This window comes from Canis aureus, chromosome 6 (genome assembly GCF_053574225.1).
Source record: "Canis aureus isolate CA01 chromosome 6, VMU_Caureus_v.1.0, whole genome shotgun sequence".
Lineage (NCBI taxonomy): Eukaryota > Metazoa > Chordata > Mammalia > Carnivora > Canidae > Canis > Canis aureus.
This window is the reverse complement of record NC_135616.1, coordinates 23,197,135-23,215,053: the sequence shown is the minus strand read 5'-3', so window position 1 is coordinate 23,215,053 and position 17,919 is coordinate 23,197,135. Positions and strand designations below refer to the sequence as shown.

Below are 17,919 nucleotides of genomic sequence, written 5' to 3'. Positions count from 1 at the left end.
GAAGTTCTGTGGGTAAAATGCTATCAACAGTGTAGCATGCTACCAAGAAATCATTTATGGAAGGAAGAATCATTTGATGTGGCAGACTTCATTGTTGTCTTATTTTGAGAAATTGCCACAGCTACTCCACCATCAGCAATCACCACCCTGATCAGTCAGCAGCCATCAACATGGAGGCAAGACCCTCTGTCAGCAAAAAGGTTATTACTCGCTGAAAGCTCAGATGATACTTAAGATTTTTTGGCAATAAAGTATTTTTAAATTATGATATATGTACATTGCTTGGGATGCCTGGGTGGCTCAGTGGTTGAGTGGCTGCCTTTGGCTCAGGTGATGATCCTGGGGTCCAGGGATCAAGTCCCACATCAGGCTTCCCAGAGGGAACCTGCTTCTTCCTCTGCCTATGTCTCTGCCTCTCTCTGTGTGTCTCATGAATAAATAAATAAAATCATTTAAAAAAAGATAATGGAGATTGCGTTTTAAAACTTAATGCTGTTGCACACTTAAAGACTGTAGTGTAAACTTTTATATGGAAAATGAAAACATTTATTTGACTTGGTTTATTGTAATATTTGTTTTATTGTGGTGGTCTGCAGCAGAACCTGCAATGTCTATGAGGTATGCTTGTACTCAATTCAGAATGTTCCTTCTCCACCTTGTCCCCCACTAAGTCCCTGTTGGTGGCCATCAGGTAGTCTGGTCGCTCACTTGTCTGGCCATGCTAAGTCCTCGTAGTTGTGACCTGTTCTCCTTTACACCTCTCCAGACCATTGTCTTTCTAACGTTACTTCTGGTTAGTACTTTAGTACTTCTGGTATTTTCTCACTGTTGTTAACGTTACTTCTCATTTTCAGTGACCTGGAGTCTTCTCCCTTCTTCTGTTTTTTTTCACACCGTCCATCACTTAGATCCTTACAAATTATTTTTCATTGTCGCCAAACTCATTTGTTTATTCCTGGGTATGCACCTGGGCACCCCAGAGCCTCTGCTTATACTGTCCCCTCAGTGGAAATGTTCTTTTCCATCCTTCCTCTTATTTCTTTTAGTGCCTTAAATTTAAATTTTCTCTTTCTTCCCTCTCATTAGGCCACAGTCATGCTCAAGTTTCTCCTGTCTTAAAAAACAAAACAAAACAAAACTTCCCCTGACCTTGCCCTCACTTCTCTTTTCTGAAACTTGCTTTTACTTGTTACTATCCACTTTACTCTTTCCTATTGGCTTTTTGTTTCCATTGCTTTCCAGAAACTCTTCTTTTAAAGATGACAGTGATCCTACTAATGGCATTTTTAAGAGGCTACATAGTGTGGTGGTGAAGAGCTAGACTGCTTGGGGACACCCTGCTGGGGCTTGAATTCTGGCTCCACCACCAGCTAATAACTTTGTGACCTTGAGCAAGTTACTTAACTCTGTATTTCAGTTTCTTTATTTGTAAAATGGGAATAATATTAGTACCCACCATTATAGGGTTGCTTATAAGGATTAACTAGATTCATATATGTAAAACCCTTTGAAGGATGCCTGGCAAAGAGAATGCACCAAATATTAGTGTTTTATTTTTTTAACCTATTATTTTTTGTCTTTTTTCTTAGCCTCTGTGACGTTTGATATGGTTGACCATTTCCTCTTCTTGATTGTGTTCAAGCTCAGACTGATTCATCTTAGGGTCCTTTCTTTATCTTTGTGAGCCTATTTGTGGTCTCTCTCCATATGTCTGAACTTCACTTTCTTCTCCCTTTTCTGGATAATTTTTCCTTACACTAATTCACCACTCAAGTCCCCATTATAAGAATGTCACCCCAAATTGTATTTCTTGTCTTAGGTCCAGGCCTGCTCTTACGATGTACCTAATCAACATACTGTCCCTCTCAACATCAGCTTTTTATTGGATTATTCTTAGTCAGAGGACCTGCGGCAGTGTATCATAGAGTTCAAGAACATGGTCTTGGGCCAGGGGAATGTTGTGTCGAGGCCTTCGAAGCTCCGGAAACCTTTCTAGATCAGTGCACACTGGCACATTCTCCTTGTCTGGAATACTTTTTTCACTGAACAAAACTGGATGTGGAAAGGGATAGGGAGACACAGTACTAGCAAATGCATTCCTTAGTTTTCTTATGTGGGGAATGAGGCAAGTTCATAAATCTCGGGCCTCACAATCCCAGGGTAGGATATCTAGAAGCTGTTGTAAACTCTTGATGTTTTAAGTTTTTGTTGTTGTTTTTTTTTTAAGTTGAAGGTATCCTTCCCTTATCCCCAAGGTAGAACTAATTGGAAAATTAAATGTATGTCTCACAAAGCAGAGGCAAATAGAAAATTAAATTAGAGAATAGGGCCTGATCTCAATTAAACAGTAGTAGTTTTCAGTATATTTCTGAGTTGTCTCAAGACCAAAGGGCAAAGCCGAGAGAGATTTCCTTATTTTTTTTCTGAAATGCAATTTTCTTCTACTTGGAATAGAAACTTCAGACAAGGATTTCTTCTTAACTTGCTGGTTTGCCAATAAGATGTTACATTTTATATTAATGATAATTAGCAGTCATATAGTTATTTGAGTGTAGGGTTAACAGTTTAGGGTGTTTAGAAATCAGACAGTTGGAACCATTTTCATGCTGGTTTAGCATGCCTTGAAATACTTCGACACATCACATTCTTTCCATTAACAACGACTCTGTTTAAACAAAACAGCTTCATTCCCTAATGGGTTTTGATCTTTAGGGATTAAACCCATGAGGACCATTAACCTAAGGAATGTAACTCAATTAGCTGTAAATGATTTAAAATAAACTAATAGATTTTCCATTTGGAGAGCTTGGTGTCTTGCGTTCCTTAATTTTTTGTTCCTTAATTTTTTTCTCCGTCCATCTAATGAATAGTAAATGCATTCTTTTGGTAAATGATCCACCTTTGTCACAGTTGCCGTAAGTCATCATTTTTTTTTCCTTAACAAGTTTGTTACCTGCTGTTTTAGATGTTTCTAGGATAATTTGACTTTGATTCTTTTCTATAGCAGATCTTTGGTTTGCTGCTTAAAGCTGACTGGGCTTCAAGATGTCAGACAACATTCCTTATATGAGTAGGTGTGTTAAAAGTAAAAGGTATACAGCTTTAAAAAGTTGCATTTCCAGGACACGCGGTAGCACACATTCGTTCTTAACTAGCGTATCCTTACTTGTGCCAGTATCGTTTCCAGGGGCTCAGTTCTGTTGTCCCGTGACAGATCCTTTTTATGGTTTGGGCAGAACAAATGTTACAAGATATTACATCATGGATAACAAATTTCATATATAACTATAGGATTAAATGATCCAAGGTGTTGTAAACCAGTTGGCATTATTTTTCAATTTGACGGTTTCCCCTGCATCATTTCAGTTGAATTTTAGGTCTCAGTTTTTGCTAATGTTAGTTGGCTCTTATTGAATGTTTTCCTACATATTTGGTGGGCTGTTCTTTTCGTTTTCATTTTTCACTTCATCTCTTCTTTCTTTTAAAGTCCACTTAAGAGCAGAAATGTAATAAAAACTTATATTTGTAAACGCACGGCTGTAATAATTCAAGCCTAAACAAGTTATATCTAATTATAGGACTGCTTTCTTGAAAGGATGTAGACAGGCTCTTAAAAATGATTGAGGTAAAACTTGTGTGAAGCTTGTATTTCTGTTGTTTTCTCTCTTATTGATTGAAGGTAAGAGGAAACTTGTTATTTTACTCTGCCTTTTGTGTTTTGAGGAGGTTAACATTACATTAAAAAATAGGAAAGGAGAGGGGTGCCTGGGTGGCTCAGTCAGTTAAGTGTCTGCCTTCAGCTCAGGTTGGGATCTCAGATTCCTCCCCTGCTAGGTGGGGAGTCTTCTTCTCCTTCTCCTTTTGCCCCCTCCTGCTCCCCCCACACACACACACACTCACTCTCACACACACACACACACACACACACACACATACTCTCTCACACTCTCAAATAAATCTTTTTTAAAAAGAGGGAAGGAAGTAGTAAACACATTTTGCTCATCTCTCTGTACCATTTCAAAGAAGTAGAGCAGGGCCCAGAAAATTAGTTGGCATTTAAGATTTTTAAATTTGGCATTCATTTTTCGAGAGTGTCCTTGCAGTGTTCAGAGGCAGCTTATTTTAAAATTGGAAGAGTCATTAACTGAGCCTAGCAGTTTTTTGGTTTTGCTATGAAAATGATCCTCCTCCTCTTGAATGAATGGAGTTTATGATTTTTTGGCTGTGTGCTTGGAGAATTGAGAGTACAAAGGGCTTTAGAGAACATCTAATGCAATACTACCTTTTTTAGGTGAGGAAACTGAGATTCAGTGAGTTGTCCAGTTATGCATTATGCTCACAGAATTAGGACCGAGAAAGGATCTTTCGATTACTTCTGTGCTTCTCTGAGGAGTCCTGGCATCTTAAAAGGCAGAGATTTTTGTCATCTTTGTCAATTTACTAGTTTCTCCCAAAGCAAGAAATTAGGGGCCTAGTTTTGAAGCACTTACCACAAATAATTAAATGTACCAACTTGAAAATGCACATTGATTTCAATTTTGTTTGCTTTTAAAATCCTGGTAGGTAGGTTTGTGACTGAAAGGGAGTGTAAAAGTTCTAAGTTATTAACTCAGTGGAGAGAAATTACCAAAGTAGATATTGATTCTAGGTCATCCTGCCCTCTAACCCTGCTTCCCCAAACACGTTGAGAATTTACAAGATCCATCGCGAGATTCATATTCATACTAGATATTATGATGAATTATGATATATTTATTTATTTTAAAAGATTTTATTTATTTATTCATTAGAGACACAGAAAGAGAGAGGCAGAGACCTAGGCAGAGGGAGAGGCAGGCTCCATGCAGGGAGCCTGATGTGGGACTCGATCTCACTACTCCAGGATCACGCCCTGAGCCGAAGACAGATGCACTTTACCGCTGAGCCACCCAGGCGTCCCATATGATATATTTATTATTAGATAAGGAATCATTGTCCTTGTGGAGTTTTTGGTTCAAAGGAGTTACTATAGAATTAAAGAAAGTATACTATATGATTGCATATTTGCAATAATATACCTTTTTGAAATTTCTAAGTATATTTATAGAGTAGAAAATCATTTATTGTTAAAGAAACTCATTGTGGTATTCATTTAGTCTCATTCTATTTGATGGATATTACTACCTGAGTCTTTCATTTTTATTATTTTAAAAAAGCAGTTCTTTTGGTTTCTTTCTTTCTTTCTTTCTTTATTTATTTTTTTAGATTTTATTTTTTTTTTAAGAAATCCGCATCCAACATGGGGCTCAAACTTACAACCCCAAGATTAAGAGCTGTGTGCTCTACTGACTAAGCCAGCCAGGCACCCCTGTTTTTGTAAGTTTTTGATAATGAGAAATAGTCCTTTTGTATTTCTCTTTTCTGTTTGGACATGCTAATTGAGCCAGTTGGGTTTATTAGGCAGTTCTCCATTATGAATATTATTTTATTAAATTAAAAAAAAGGCTTTACTGAGTCATGGTATTTCTTCTCTTTTCTTTTGTAGCTAACACATATCTCTTTATGGTACAAGCTCGAGGAATAATGTTGAGAGAAAATGTGAAAACAATAGGACATATGATCAGACTATACACGAATAAAAACACTACCCTCAATGGTACAGGTAAGATTGCTTGTTTCTTAATCATGCTTTGTTTCTCTTTCTTACCTTTGTAGTCAAAAGAGCTAAATCACATCTCTCAAGCTCTGGTTTTGCTTCCAAATAACTCCTGGTAAAAATGAAGGTATCTCCGATTGAGTGTATTGGGAGATTCTTTTATTGTTTGTGCCGAGGCTGTCACATGTTTTAGGATATGTAGGATATATAAAGGTGTTCTCACAGAGGTGACAGGGTATTTGTACAAAGATGCTTAAGTTAATTCCTTTTTAGAAAGTTAATTCTTGGAAACATAAACAAAATACAAAAAGCAGCTTGTGCTTTTTCAATTCACCTATCATAGTTAAGAAAAATTAACCTACAAAAAGAATAATTTATCCACATTAGTCATTCTGCTGTCTTTATACCCATTCTAACTCCTAAAATGTTTTTCCTACTGTGTTTAGAAAATACCTACTGTTTTTAATTATAGAAGATTCTTAATAATTTTATGGCCTTTTTAAGGGGCTTAAGGAGAAATTATATAAAAGTAGAAATCTGTAGCTGCTCTCTCTTTTAAAAATATTATTTGGAAGTAGAATGTCCATCAGAATTACATGAAGTTAAAACCAAGTAAATAAGCCAATGTAGTGATTTAATTAAGGTAGCATTGATATAAATAGATTTAACTATTATGGAAGAATGGTTAGGCTCCCATGTGGCAGTGTTTCTGTAGTGTCTCCTGAAGTGTTATTAGATGTTACTTAAAGGTTTCAAGTAATTGATTGTTCACTTGTTCTGTCCTCTATATTCTCATTTTAAACAGTTAAAGATTTCATTTGTGTCAACAGTTCTCCATCACACCACCTTAAACAACAGATACACACACACTCACTCACCCACTCACTCACTCACTGTTAATAGGAAGTCCCTATCTGTCAGCCACAGATATTCTTTCTTAAAATGTATGTTAAGGTGAGGAACAGTTTTACCCTTCTAAAAATTCAAGACTGTGTCATATTGATTCTTAATTTCACGTATGATTCTGCAAAATCTATTCTAGTCATTTGCCTGATTTGTTTTATGATGCCACAAATCAAAACACATTTTTTCCTCTTTAACTTGGAAGAAATTTCTTTTGGAAAGACTGTCATTGTACCATATTTTAATAGTATTGTTAAAATCTCATTAACTGGTTTTCTGCTTTCATTGGTCTTCTGAATAGTAGGTCAATGTTAGGAGCAGTTTAAATGTTATAAAAGCTTCTTTAGGACTTGTCCTGGTTGAATAAGTATTGTGAAAGTGTTCATTAAAAGTTCAGTCAGCTGAACAGAAATACTCAGCATCTTTAGGTTACTATATTCATATAAGAAAGTACTGGACATCTGTGCATAATCGGGTTCTTTTCCTGGGGCATGAATAAGTTTTATGTGGGAACTCAGCTGAGCTTGATTAGGAGAATTGATTACTGGTGAAAACAAACTCCCTCCCACTATCTACACCCCACAACTGGAAGACAAGAAAAAGGGAAATCCTCTTTTCCGCTTAGCAACTCATGGTTTCAACACTGACTGAACAACCACTGCCTACTTTGATTAGATTTGGCTTACTTTTATGAACCTTTGAAAACTTTTCACATGGCTCTTTTACTGGTGGTAAAGCTGTTCTCAAGAAACAGTCAGTCATTGTATCAGCTAGAAGTTGGGTTTGGTTGTAAGAGTGACATGGCTGCAGTGGCTTAAGCACATGAGGTTTTATGTTCCTCTGTAGAAGGGTCTGAAACTTGGGTATCTGAGGCTGTGGTGGAGAAAGTCTTCACATGCCTTACATCTTCTGCTCTGTCATGGAGTTCTATATTCTTCTAAGGTTGTTGTGGGACTCCATGAATGGAAGAGGGAAGAAGAACAGAGGGACCCTTTTAAGGAGACTTCTCAGAAGTTTCATGTGGTACTTCTGCTTACATCCCACTGGCCAGGATTTTATTATAAGCACTGTAAATTACAGTCTTTGAGCTGGATACACTGGTGTTTTGAATGGAATTGGGGTTCTGTTACCTAAGGAGAAAGGGAAAATGGAGTTTGAGTATGCAACCGTGTGACTCTGCCATGTTCTCGTGTATTGAACAATTCATGTGGTTAGTATACTTACCTGGATACTTGGAGACACAGCATTAAGAAAAGCATCCTCCCTTTATATGAGGATCTCTAGGCTTTTGGGAGAGATGGAAGCATATATGGTTACTTACAAGGCAGTTGTTTATTTCTGCGCAGACTTATATAGATATAATCTGCCAACAAGGAGATAACGGCCAATAAGGTGTAGTAAAAGCTAATTGAACTCCAGGAGAGAATTGATTGACATGTATTGGCTCATTTAAAATTTAACACTTGATGGCAAATAGATTGTGATATTTCTACGTACATTTTTTGATTTCAAAAAGGGGCTTTTAACCTTGTACCTGACTTTATGAAGCACCCAATGTAAGTAAATACTATATGTAATATTTTTGCAAAGAAATCACATACTCTCATAATCAAATGATGCTTTGCCTTATAGCTGTGGAGTTAGTCAAATTAAGGAAACAAGATGTAATCAGTGAATAATTACCAAAAGCAGATGATAAGGGTCATGCAATGTTAGAACTGGTAGGTTTGTTGGAAATAACCGAGCACACTTCCTCATTTGATTGGATGCGTGGTCTGAAGTCCTCAGCCGTACCAGATTGACACAACAAGCCGGGGGTAAACAGACTAAAATTTTCATTGAGTCTGTACCTATTTTAAGCTGCCTTTTGCAGGAAAAACAAAGTCCTTGAGAGTCTAATTTGGTGCTATTCTTTGCCCATAAGTGTGAGGTCCAGTGAGAGCTGAGGAGGGGACCTGTCCAGCAGTTTTCATTCTGTGTTTCTCTTTTCTTCAGGTGTGGCTCTAGAAAAGAGGAAGAAGGCTGGGGACGCAGAACTCATTGTGTTTTCATCCATCCATTCATTAGATGAAATAATGTCTACATTTTAAAGCAGTTGTGGTAGATCAGTCTGAAATGCATCTGTCATGCATAACCTTTTAAAACTGCTCCTGATTTTTGAAAGCAGTGGTTATACTTGATGGACCTAAGCACTTTTGTGGAAATAATGATTTTGTGGGTTTATTATGGTATAGTCTCCAAAAGCTTAAATTATTGTTGGCTGTATTATCAGTTGTGAAGTGTTCATTTACAGTAAGTTTTTACCATGTTGTAGTTACTTTGTTAGATACTGGAAATCAAAGGCAATTTGATTTTAAAAAAAAAAAGAGAGATACTCAGACTAGTGGGAGGGGTGGGTGGGTAGACCTATACATAATACATTGGGATGACATGAGTACCCTTGGACACAGTACCTAAGGAGTGCAGAGACTTTTCTGTAAGTCTGGCAGTGAGTTGATCCTTATCATTTTTAATGATTTGGCCAAGAATAACACATTTAGCTCCAAACTTTGTATTTAAAGGAAGTGAATATACTGCTATTCCACATCTTTGAAGGTTTTTGATTTGTTTGTTCTTTAATTCAGTCCTTTAAAAACTGATCAAAGTGATGCATAGGTTCTTTTGTGAAAGACTCAGTCATTATAGCACTAAAATAAAAAGTGAAACAATCCTCCTGGCTTCCTCCTGCCACTGGACTCCCCAGGGGGAGCTACCATTAACAGTTTGTTTTGCAGAAATGTCTAGAGAGCTTACAATTTCTGTGAGTTGGATGTAAATTTATGGAATCATAGCATGTGACTAAGAGAAGGGGCCCAAACATTAATCACAAGAAGTAATAAATTATGCAAAATAAGAAAATACTCTTATCTAAAGTTAACTACATGACATTAAGAAATACTTGAGGATTTTGAGAATGTTAATATTTATCTGCCTCAGGATTATAAGAAAATGAATCTTCAGAACACATAAAGGCCAGGGACAACCTTATTTGTCATCTGTTTTTAGCTCCTACAAATACATGGGGTATAGTAGCTGCCTAGTATAATAGGAGTCCCCATAAATGCAGAACATTTTTTTGAAAATAACTTGAAATTTGATCTATATGTAGATATATGTATATATTTTTTTTAAGATTTTATTTATTTATTCATGAGAGACACAGAGAGGGAGAGAGGCAGAGACACAGGCAGAGGGAGGAGCAGGCTCCATGCTGGGAGCCTGACACGGGACCCGATCCTAAAAGATATATTTTTAAAAAGCATTTTAAGGAAAGAATCAGAACTTCAATGGACTTACACTTATTTTATGTTCAGTATCTTTAAATCTTTCAGATATAAATGGAAGACATCTAGAATATGGACCCCTAGCGGGGTCTTTATGCTCTTCATGTGTCCCTGGGATTACAAAACAGTTGATGTCCACTGACTGCCCCTCTGCTTTGGCTTGGAGGGTTTTCCTTGTGAAGCACTTTCCAGGCCTTCTCTGGAGAGAGCTACTGGGAGAATTCTGTCACTGGGGCTTTCCCACTTTCCTACTTACTGGAATAGGCCTTGATGGTTGTACATCATTCGGCCCTACTCATCCTCTTGAGGTTTCCTGGCAATAAATACACTTATCTCAAAGCCTTCCCTATGCCCTGTCAAATTCACAACTGCAATTTCCATGCAGTCCTCTGGAGTTGGGCCTTTGCGTCCAGCTGCTGTCTCCTTCTTGGTACCAGAATGTCTTGCCCTCTGCCTGGCAGCCTGTGTAGGGTCCCTTCCAGCAGGTGTGCCTGGGAGCGGGGGACTCACTTCACTGGAAGTGCCATCCTGGAGCCCAGGCGGCATCTGCCGTCCAGTCCATTTTGATGAAGGATGAATATCTAGGTTAGGCAAAAGGTATGCGAGGTCGGTGTTTAGTGTTCTTTGACTCTTCTCATGTACTTCATGTTCAATTGCCAGATTTCTACCATTTTTCCGTAGGGAGAACGTTTAGCTTTTACAGTTTAGTCAGGCATGTGATTTTTACCTTTCGCCTTTTGCTTGCTGGTTCCTGGCAAACAGGCCTCTCTTTCAAGTCATATGCCTGTTCTCTTATCTGTTTGTATGCAGACCAGTTCAGACAGGAATAACTGTCATCAGAGTAGATTACTGGAGATTGAAAGAATATCTTTGCATTTTCCTAAAGTGTCTGCTAGAGAGCTTCATTTCCTGTGGGTACATGGTTTACGATCCAGGAGACAGACACTAGTTTAATCAGCTGTTTCCAGGTCTTGTCTCTTACTGCACATCACTCTCATTTTCCTAGATTAGCTTCCTTTCCCATAGAGGAAACTGACAGGTCATGGTTCTCAGGCTTGCATCTTAGGACCTTGTTCCAGAAAGGGCTGAAACATAATCCCTTTGGTTCCAGGTTCAAAATTCCTAAAGATCTGAATGTCCCAGGTTAAGTCCTGTGCACAGCTCTAAACCAGTCACTCATAGCTCCAGCCATTGAATATGTATATGGGCCAGGGATTGTTCTAAGCAATTTGTGCATTTCTTTTACTGAAATCTGAAAATGGCTACATTAGGTAGGCATGGATGAGAAACTGTTGTCTTGCCTTGTACCACAAAGCTCATGCATGTTGGAGCAAGGATTTTTTTTTTTTTTAAGATTTTATTTATTTATTCATGAGAGAGAGAGAGGCAGCCAGAGACACAGGCAGAGGGAGAAGCAGGCTCCATGCAGGGAGTCCGACGTGGGACTCGATCCTGGGTCTCCAGGATCAGGCCCTGGGCTGAAGGCGGTGCTAAACCGCTGAGCCACCTGGGCTGCCCCAGGAGCAAGGATTTGAACTCCACATTTGACTGTGGTGCTCTAACCAGTGCCCTCTATGCTGTAAAATTTGCAATATCTAAAGATAATGGACCTAATATAATACACAGCTTCAGGGCTCCCCAGGGACTACAGCCTATGAATTCAGAACCAGTAACTTGAAGATTTAAAATGGACTGTGTTATGGAAATAAGTTGAGTGGGTAAATCTCAGTTTTTTAAGTGTGGGGTGGTGAGAAAACATTGCTCCCACCCCTCAGCTCAGTGCTTACTAGAAGCATAGTGCTCTGGCTATGTGGTCGACCAGGATGCCCTTGGCTATTGATAGTGGAGAGGCTTCCCTGGTGTACTTCACATTCCCTTTTGATCTTGCTCATTCTGGGGAGGGATGGGAGCAGATGTTCTTGTATGGCCACAGATAAGCCTGCTCTCTCTGTATGCACAGATCAGGCCAGTCGGCTCTCTAGACTTGTCCCTGAGTTCCCTCGGGAAATCATGCTGAGGGGTTCTTTCCAGTAGCAGTGATGGGTGAGGGGAAGAGTAGCCACAGTAGCTGCATGTGCTTTTCTCTGGTTCTTTATAGATAATTGCTTTTAAGTACTTCTTCAGATTGCATATTGTGGGTCTTCTTACAGTGATAGTGACATATTTCATATGAGGAGCAAAGCACAAAGTAATTTTTGGGTTGTAACTTTTTTCTCTCTTTCCAAGATTATCCTGAAGGCAATAATTCAAGTGATTATCTTGTTCAAACAACAACATATCTTCCGGAAAACTTCACATATTCACCATATCTACCCTGCCCAGAAAAACTGCCTTATATGCGTAAGTGTCATCTAATTTTGGCTTAACTCTTTGCTTGGGTTATAATAAAGTAATAAAAACTACATGGTTTGACCACACTACACTCAGATCATTACTGTGGGTGCTAATGTTCATGTTATGTAGCATGTTACTTGATTGTTCTTTTTTTGACAAAGCATGTTTTGGAGGGGGAGGGAGATTGAAAAGCTAAAGAAAAAGCTCATCCTTTGCCCACTAGTAACCTATATTGTGAGTTTAATATGTATTATTACAAGATATTATTTTTTACATAAATAGATGGTTAGATAGAAAATTATTATATTTCAAAGGTTTTAGGAATTTTTATAAATGGTCTTAAAATTGCAATTCTTTCTATAATTTGCTTGCTTAATTTTTAAAGAACTATCCATGTTGATACACATAGATCCATTTATTTTCCTTAACTACCATAGAGTACATCTTTGAATAAATGTACCACATTTCATTTACCTGTTTCCCTGCTGATGGAAATTTAGGTTATTTCCACTTTTTTGCTATCATGAGGTAGTGCTATAGGGAGCAGCATAGTCCGGAGTTCTCTGCATATGGTGCAGCCTAGAATTGGAGTTGCTACATAGGCTCGCTTGCTTTTGTACCAAAGCAGCCGGACCAGTATTTTTTTTTTTTTTTAAGATTTTATTTTTTCATGAGAGATGCAGAGGGAGAGAGAGGCAGAGACACAGGCAGAGGGAGAAGCAGGCTTCCTGCAGGGAGCCCAATGCAGGACTTGATCCCTGGGTATCAGGGATCATGGCCTGAGCTGAAGGCAGGCGCTCAACTGCTGAGCCACCCAGGCATCCCATGAATATATCATTTTGATGTGGATGGACTTTTCTAATATATTAAATAAAAAAATATCTCGTTTGAATTTTCACTGTTCTCATTACTAGTGGGTTTGAGTAAATGTTTTTTTAAAATATTTATTTGTTTATTTTAGAGAGAGAGCACACATGAGTAGGGGGAGGAGTAAAGGGAGAGGGAGAGAGAGAATCTCTAACAGACTCCCCACCAAACATGGAGCCCATGCAGAGCTCAACCCAAGACCCTGAGATCATGACCTGAGCTGAAATCAAGAGTCAGGACAGTTAACTGACTAAGCCACGCAGATGTCCCTCGAGTCACTTTTGATGTGTTTGTAATTTTGAATATTTTCTCCTGTGACTCAGTTGTGTGCTTTATCAATTTCATATTGGTTAATTAGATTTTCATATTGATTAAGATTCTTTACATGTATTCCAACAGTGACCTATTGGCTGCTATATGTGGTATAATGGCTTTTCACAGTCCCTGGCTTATCTTTTCATTTTCTTCATGGAATCTTTTATTTTATGGACATTTAAAGTTATGACATTTTCAAGTGTATCAATCAGATTATTTAAAGTTTTTCTTTTTCTGTCTTAAGAAAGCTTTCTTTATTACTCGAAGGCCATACAAATAGTCTTACTTCCTTCTAACAGTTTTACCATTTTGTCTTTAAGTTTTGTGCATAATATGAGATAGCAAGCGAGATAATGCATTTTAAAAACATATTTTTTTCAAAATTATGAAGATAGTACATCCTCATTGAAAAGGCCACCATAATCATTCAGAAGTCATAGGGCTATTATTTTGGCAGTTTTTTCTTTGTAGCCCCCCATTTTAAGCATACTATTTACATATAAGCTTCTATGTTGATTTTTATATAATTAAAATTTTAAATAAATATTCTTTTGAATTACTTGTTTATCCCTGGGTTCTAAAGTACCCAGTTCTAAATGTGTTTTTTATCTCTCTACATGGGTATTCTTTATTGAGGAAACTAGCCTTTGCCCATCATATTTGTAGGAGTTTTTTCAGCTTATTGTTGGTAAATTGTTGATATTGCATATCTATAATAAAATGAGCCATCTTTCAATGTCATGTAAGGCCATGGTTCTCAAATTTTGGGATAAGTCAGAATCAGCTGGATATTCTTTTATTCATTTATTTTTAATTTTTAAAAATTATTTATTTTACATATTTTTAATTTAAATTCAATTAATTAACATAGAGTATATTATTAGTTTCAGAAGTAGAGGTCAGTGATTCACCAGTCTTCTATAATAACCAGTGTTTATTATATCATGTGTCTTCCTTAATGCCCATCACCCAGTTACCCCATCCTCCCACCCCCTTGGATAGTCTTTTAAAATACAGGTTATTGTGCTCTACCTTCAGAGTTCAGACGCAGTAGATCTTGAGTAGAGTCTGAGAATTTTCATTTCTAACAAGTTTCTAGGTGCTTGTCATTCTTGGACTACACTTGGAGATCCACTAATCTAGAACAGATTCTGGCTATACTGAGTCTGGGGATCTTTTATAATTCTTGGTCCCATCCTCTAAGTGATTTTATTAATCTGAGAGGGGGTATGAGTATTTACAAAAAATTCTCAGTTGATTCTAATCTTGCTATCTCCTGTCTAATGGTAGAGAATGAAGCTGTGATTTTTGTGGCTATATATTTGTCATTACTTTATTATTGTAGCCTTGGTTTTCTAAAAATGAATGTTTTTGTCTCTGCAGTACTGAAACCACTAAGTAATGTTCTGTTGAAATATTGATTACAATAGTTTCATTTTCATAATTTGCATATTCAAGGATTTATAGTTTTAGGAAATCTTTCTGTTCTTGGTTTAGTTGCCATTTTCTTAATTACTGCTTTATGGGTACTAATTAAACTCTGTTTCAAAGCATTTGCCTGCCAGGCCTTCCTAGTAGCCCTGTTTTCCTCCTCCCATAACTTATAATTGCTCCTGTCCTAGTGCTTGAGAGATTATGTCAGGGCTGTGAGGCATTGCCTTTTCATCTAATGTCCTGGTGCTGCTTGTGTTCCGTCAGGCTTGTGTTCTTCACAAGAGAAGATCACACTGGTTTGGTGAGCCACCTTTTCACAGAAGACCTCCTCATGGGCTGCTGGCATGGGATCCGGCATCAACCCCACATCCAATTAGAAAATTGGCCACATACGAATGACTACTTAGAAAGGGGCCTATGCATACAGCCAACATAATGAGACTTCTTCCAAGAGACCCTTGCGTGGGCCATCCAGTAGAGCCTCTTCACTTAGTCATGTGATCTCTGCAAAACAGAGCCTCACTTTACCTACCTACAAAATATGGGAGTATAGTAACAATTTCACAGTGTTGCAAGGATTCCCTTTCCTTCTAACTGCTTTGATAGAGCCAGAGTTTGTAATAATTAAGGGAATGAGAAATCTGGGAGCAATGGGTGGAGTTAAGGGATTTTATACTTAGCTATGCATCTCTAATTTTTTTTTTTAAATGAACAGGTTATTTCTCATCCATAATAGAGAACATCATACTGAAATACCTACGTGTAAAATCTTATTATAATATCATACAAAATAATTAAATACAATACTTCCCTAAATAATAGTTAAAGGAGGTCTGTGTAGGAATACCTACCTTGATGAAAACTGTCCAAGTATGAATGATACCTAATTTTCCTATATTCACCAAAAGTGAAGTTAAGGCTTAAAATTGGTGTGTTTGATTATCTAGCTGTAACTTCCTTTTTATTTTTCTCTAGTGTAGCGGTGGGACTGGCAACACTGGCTTGCCATAAAGATAACATTGGAAGTTTTCCAATTGGAATTTAGATAAAATTGATTTGATGGATTTCAGCAATATTTTACATTCAATTATACTCTAAAGTCTATTTTAATATGAGTTATTTATACAGTATGAGTGACTTCCATGTCACTGTTTATATTTGTAGATTCTCCAGAGGGCTAATCCACTTTCAGCCTTCTTAAACCTTTTTTGAAGATTTTATTTATTTATTTGAGAAAGAGAGAAAGCGAGACAACACAAGCATTGGGGAAGGGTGGAGAGAGAAGTAGGCTCCTCACTGAGCAGAGTTCAATGCTGCACAACTCAATCCCAGGACCCTGGGATCATGATCTGAGCCAAAGCCAGATGCTCAACTGGCTGAGCCACCCAGGCACCCTGCAGCTTTCTTAAATTTATGTGAGACTCTCCATGCTGCAAAGTAAAGAAGAAATTTCACTTTATCTAGAGCTAGAAAATAATAAGTGCTTAGAGTGGATGTTTTGATTTTTCTGAGTGAAGTAGAGCTAGAAAATGTCATTCATATACTTTGCATTAAAATGAAGACAGGCTTACCTGGAGTTTTCTATCTTTTAACTCTTAATTCAAATAAAATACATTTGCAGCAACTTTCATATATTTTGTTCTTACTGTTTGTGGAATAGTTTTCTTTATGGTTTGACCCTGATAATTGCTATAGTTGTTAGACTTAGGAACATAACACAAGCTGTAAGGATTTTTTGAGAGGAGTTTAAATAATTCAGATGAAAATCAGCAAATACACTTCAGAATGCTCAAAGAATACTTAATGTGACAAACCATTATGCATGTATTTATTGTCAAAAGAGAGGTGGGAGCCATTTTAGAGTAAGCCATGACTGCATATGTAGTGGCCTTGGGTTGTTCACAGGGACAGGCAGAGGAGAAACAAAGCTGAATTCTATCAGCCAGAGCAGGTAACACGCTCAGAGAAAGGCAGTGTGCTCATTGCTATGAATGGGTTACTGTGTGTTAGTAGGAGTCAGTGGTTCATTCTCGAAGGGAAAGGGAGACGTCAGTGAGAGGGGATGTTGTAATTGGGTCTTGCAAGGTTGTTCAGTAGGTAGTTGAGGTAACCAGTGTCAGAGCATGAAAGGTTCTGTGTTTTGAGAATAGAGGATGGTCTGCTGTGACCAGGGCAGGTGTGTGCGAGGGCATGTGGACAGTGAGTCTGGATGGGGAGGTGAGGGGCCTTGAGGGCATCTGGGTCCACAAATCCCTGGGCATCCATGAGTGAGACCTTAGAGGGAGCAGAGCCCCTGGACATACATGCCAAGGGTTGATTTATGGCCTGTGTGCATATCTTAGGGTGAGAGTGCACAGCTTTCAAAAGGTCAGGGGCAAAAAAAGGATAAAACAAAATACCACTGCTTTCAGCAGATGAATAATGTGACTAAGATGGTATTCAGAAAGATTATTGTGATGTCAAGTTGAAAAATGGCTGAGAATGGGAAAATATTAGAATCTGGAAGACCAGTGAGAAGCTTTCTGAAGGGGCCAAGAGGAATGACAAGAGCAAATTACAAGGCCAGGGCATTGGAGAGAGAAGATGGGGCACCAAAGAGAAGCGCCAAGGGATGTCATTGGCCAGATGAGGTGACCAACTGAGGGATCAGGGTTCATGAGCAGGTTTCTGGCTTGGTGTCTGTTAACTGAGACATGTAATGCAGGATAAACATCACATTTGGAGAATGGGGAAGTTAATGAGGAAGTTAGAGTTGGGACCATTTTATTTAAAGCTCAAGAGAGTTAATGTGGGGTCTGAATTTCATCAGAGAGATATAGGCTGGAAATAGAGGCAGAGAGACAGGAATACCGAGATTGGGTCCCTGGAGAACACTGGCACTTGCGGGGCTGGGGGGTCATCAGTAAAAGAAGGGAAACAGTCAGGGGCATGGAAGAGTCCGAGAATGTGCTCCCAGAGGCCAACGAGTACAGAGTTTCAAGGAGAGACTGTTCTGTCTTGTGACATGCATGAAGAAAGCAGGGCCACAGCAAGCACAGTCTCAGTAGAGAGGTAGGGTAAGAGGCAAAATAGACTGTCAGGAGAAATGACTCCGAGGTGTATGAAAAC

General features: G+C 38.2%; 1 protein-coding gene across 3 annotated transcripts in view; it reads left to right on the top strand.

The window, feature by feature from the left end:
* Positions 1–17,919, top strand: part of B4GALT6 (beta-1,4-galactosyltransferase 6) — a 67,794-nt gene that overhangs the window by 17,444 nt on the left and 32,431 nt on the right. For all 3 annotated transcript variants that reach the window (XM_077900354.1, XM_077900356.1, XM_077900357.1), the window contains 2 exons: positions 5,525–5,641; positions 12,088–12,201. In XM_077900354.1, coding sequence (XP_077756480.1) covers positions 5,525–5,641; positions 12,088–12,201 — 231 coding nt within the window. The remainder of the gene's footprint in view (positions 1–5,524; positions 5,642–12,087; positions 12,202–17,919) is intronic.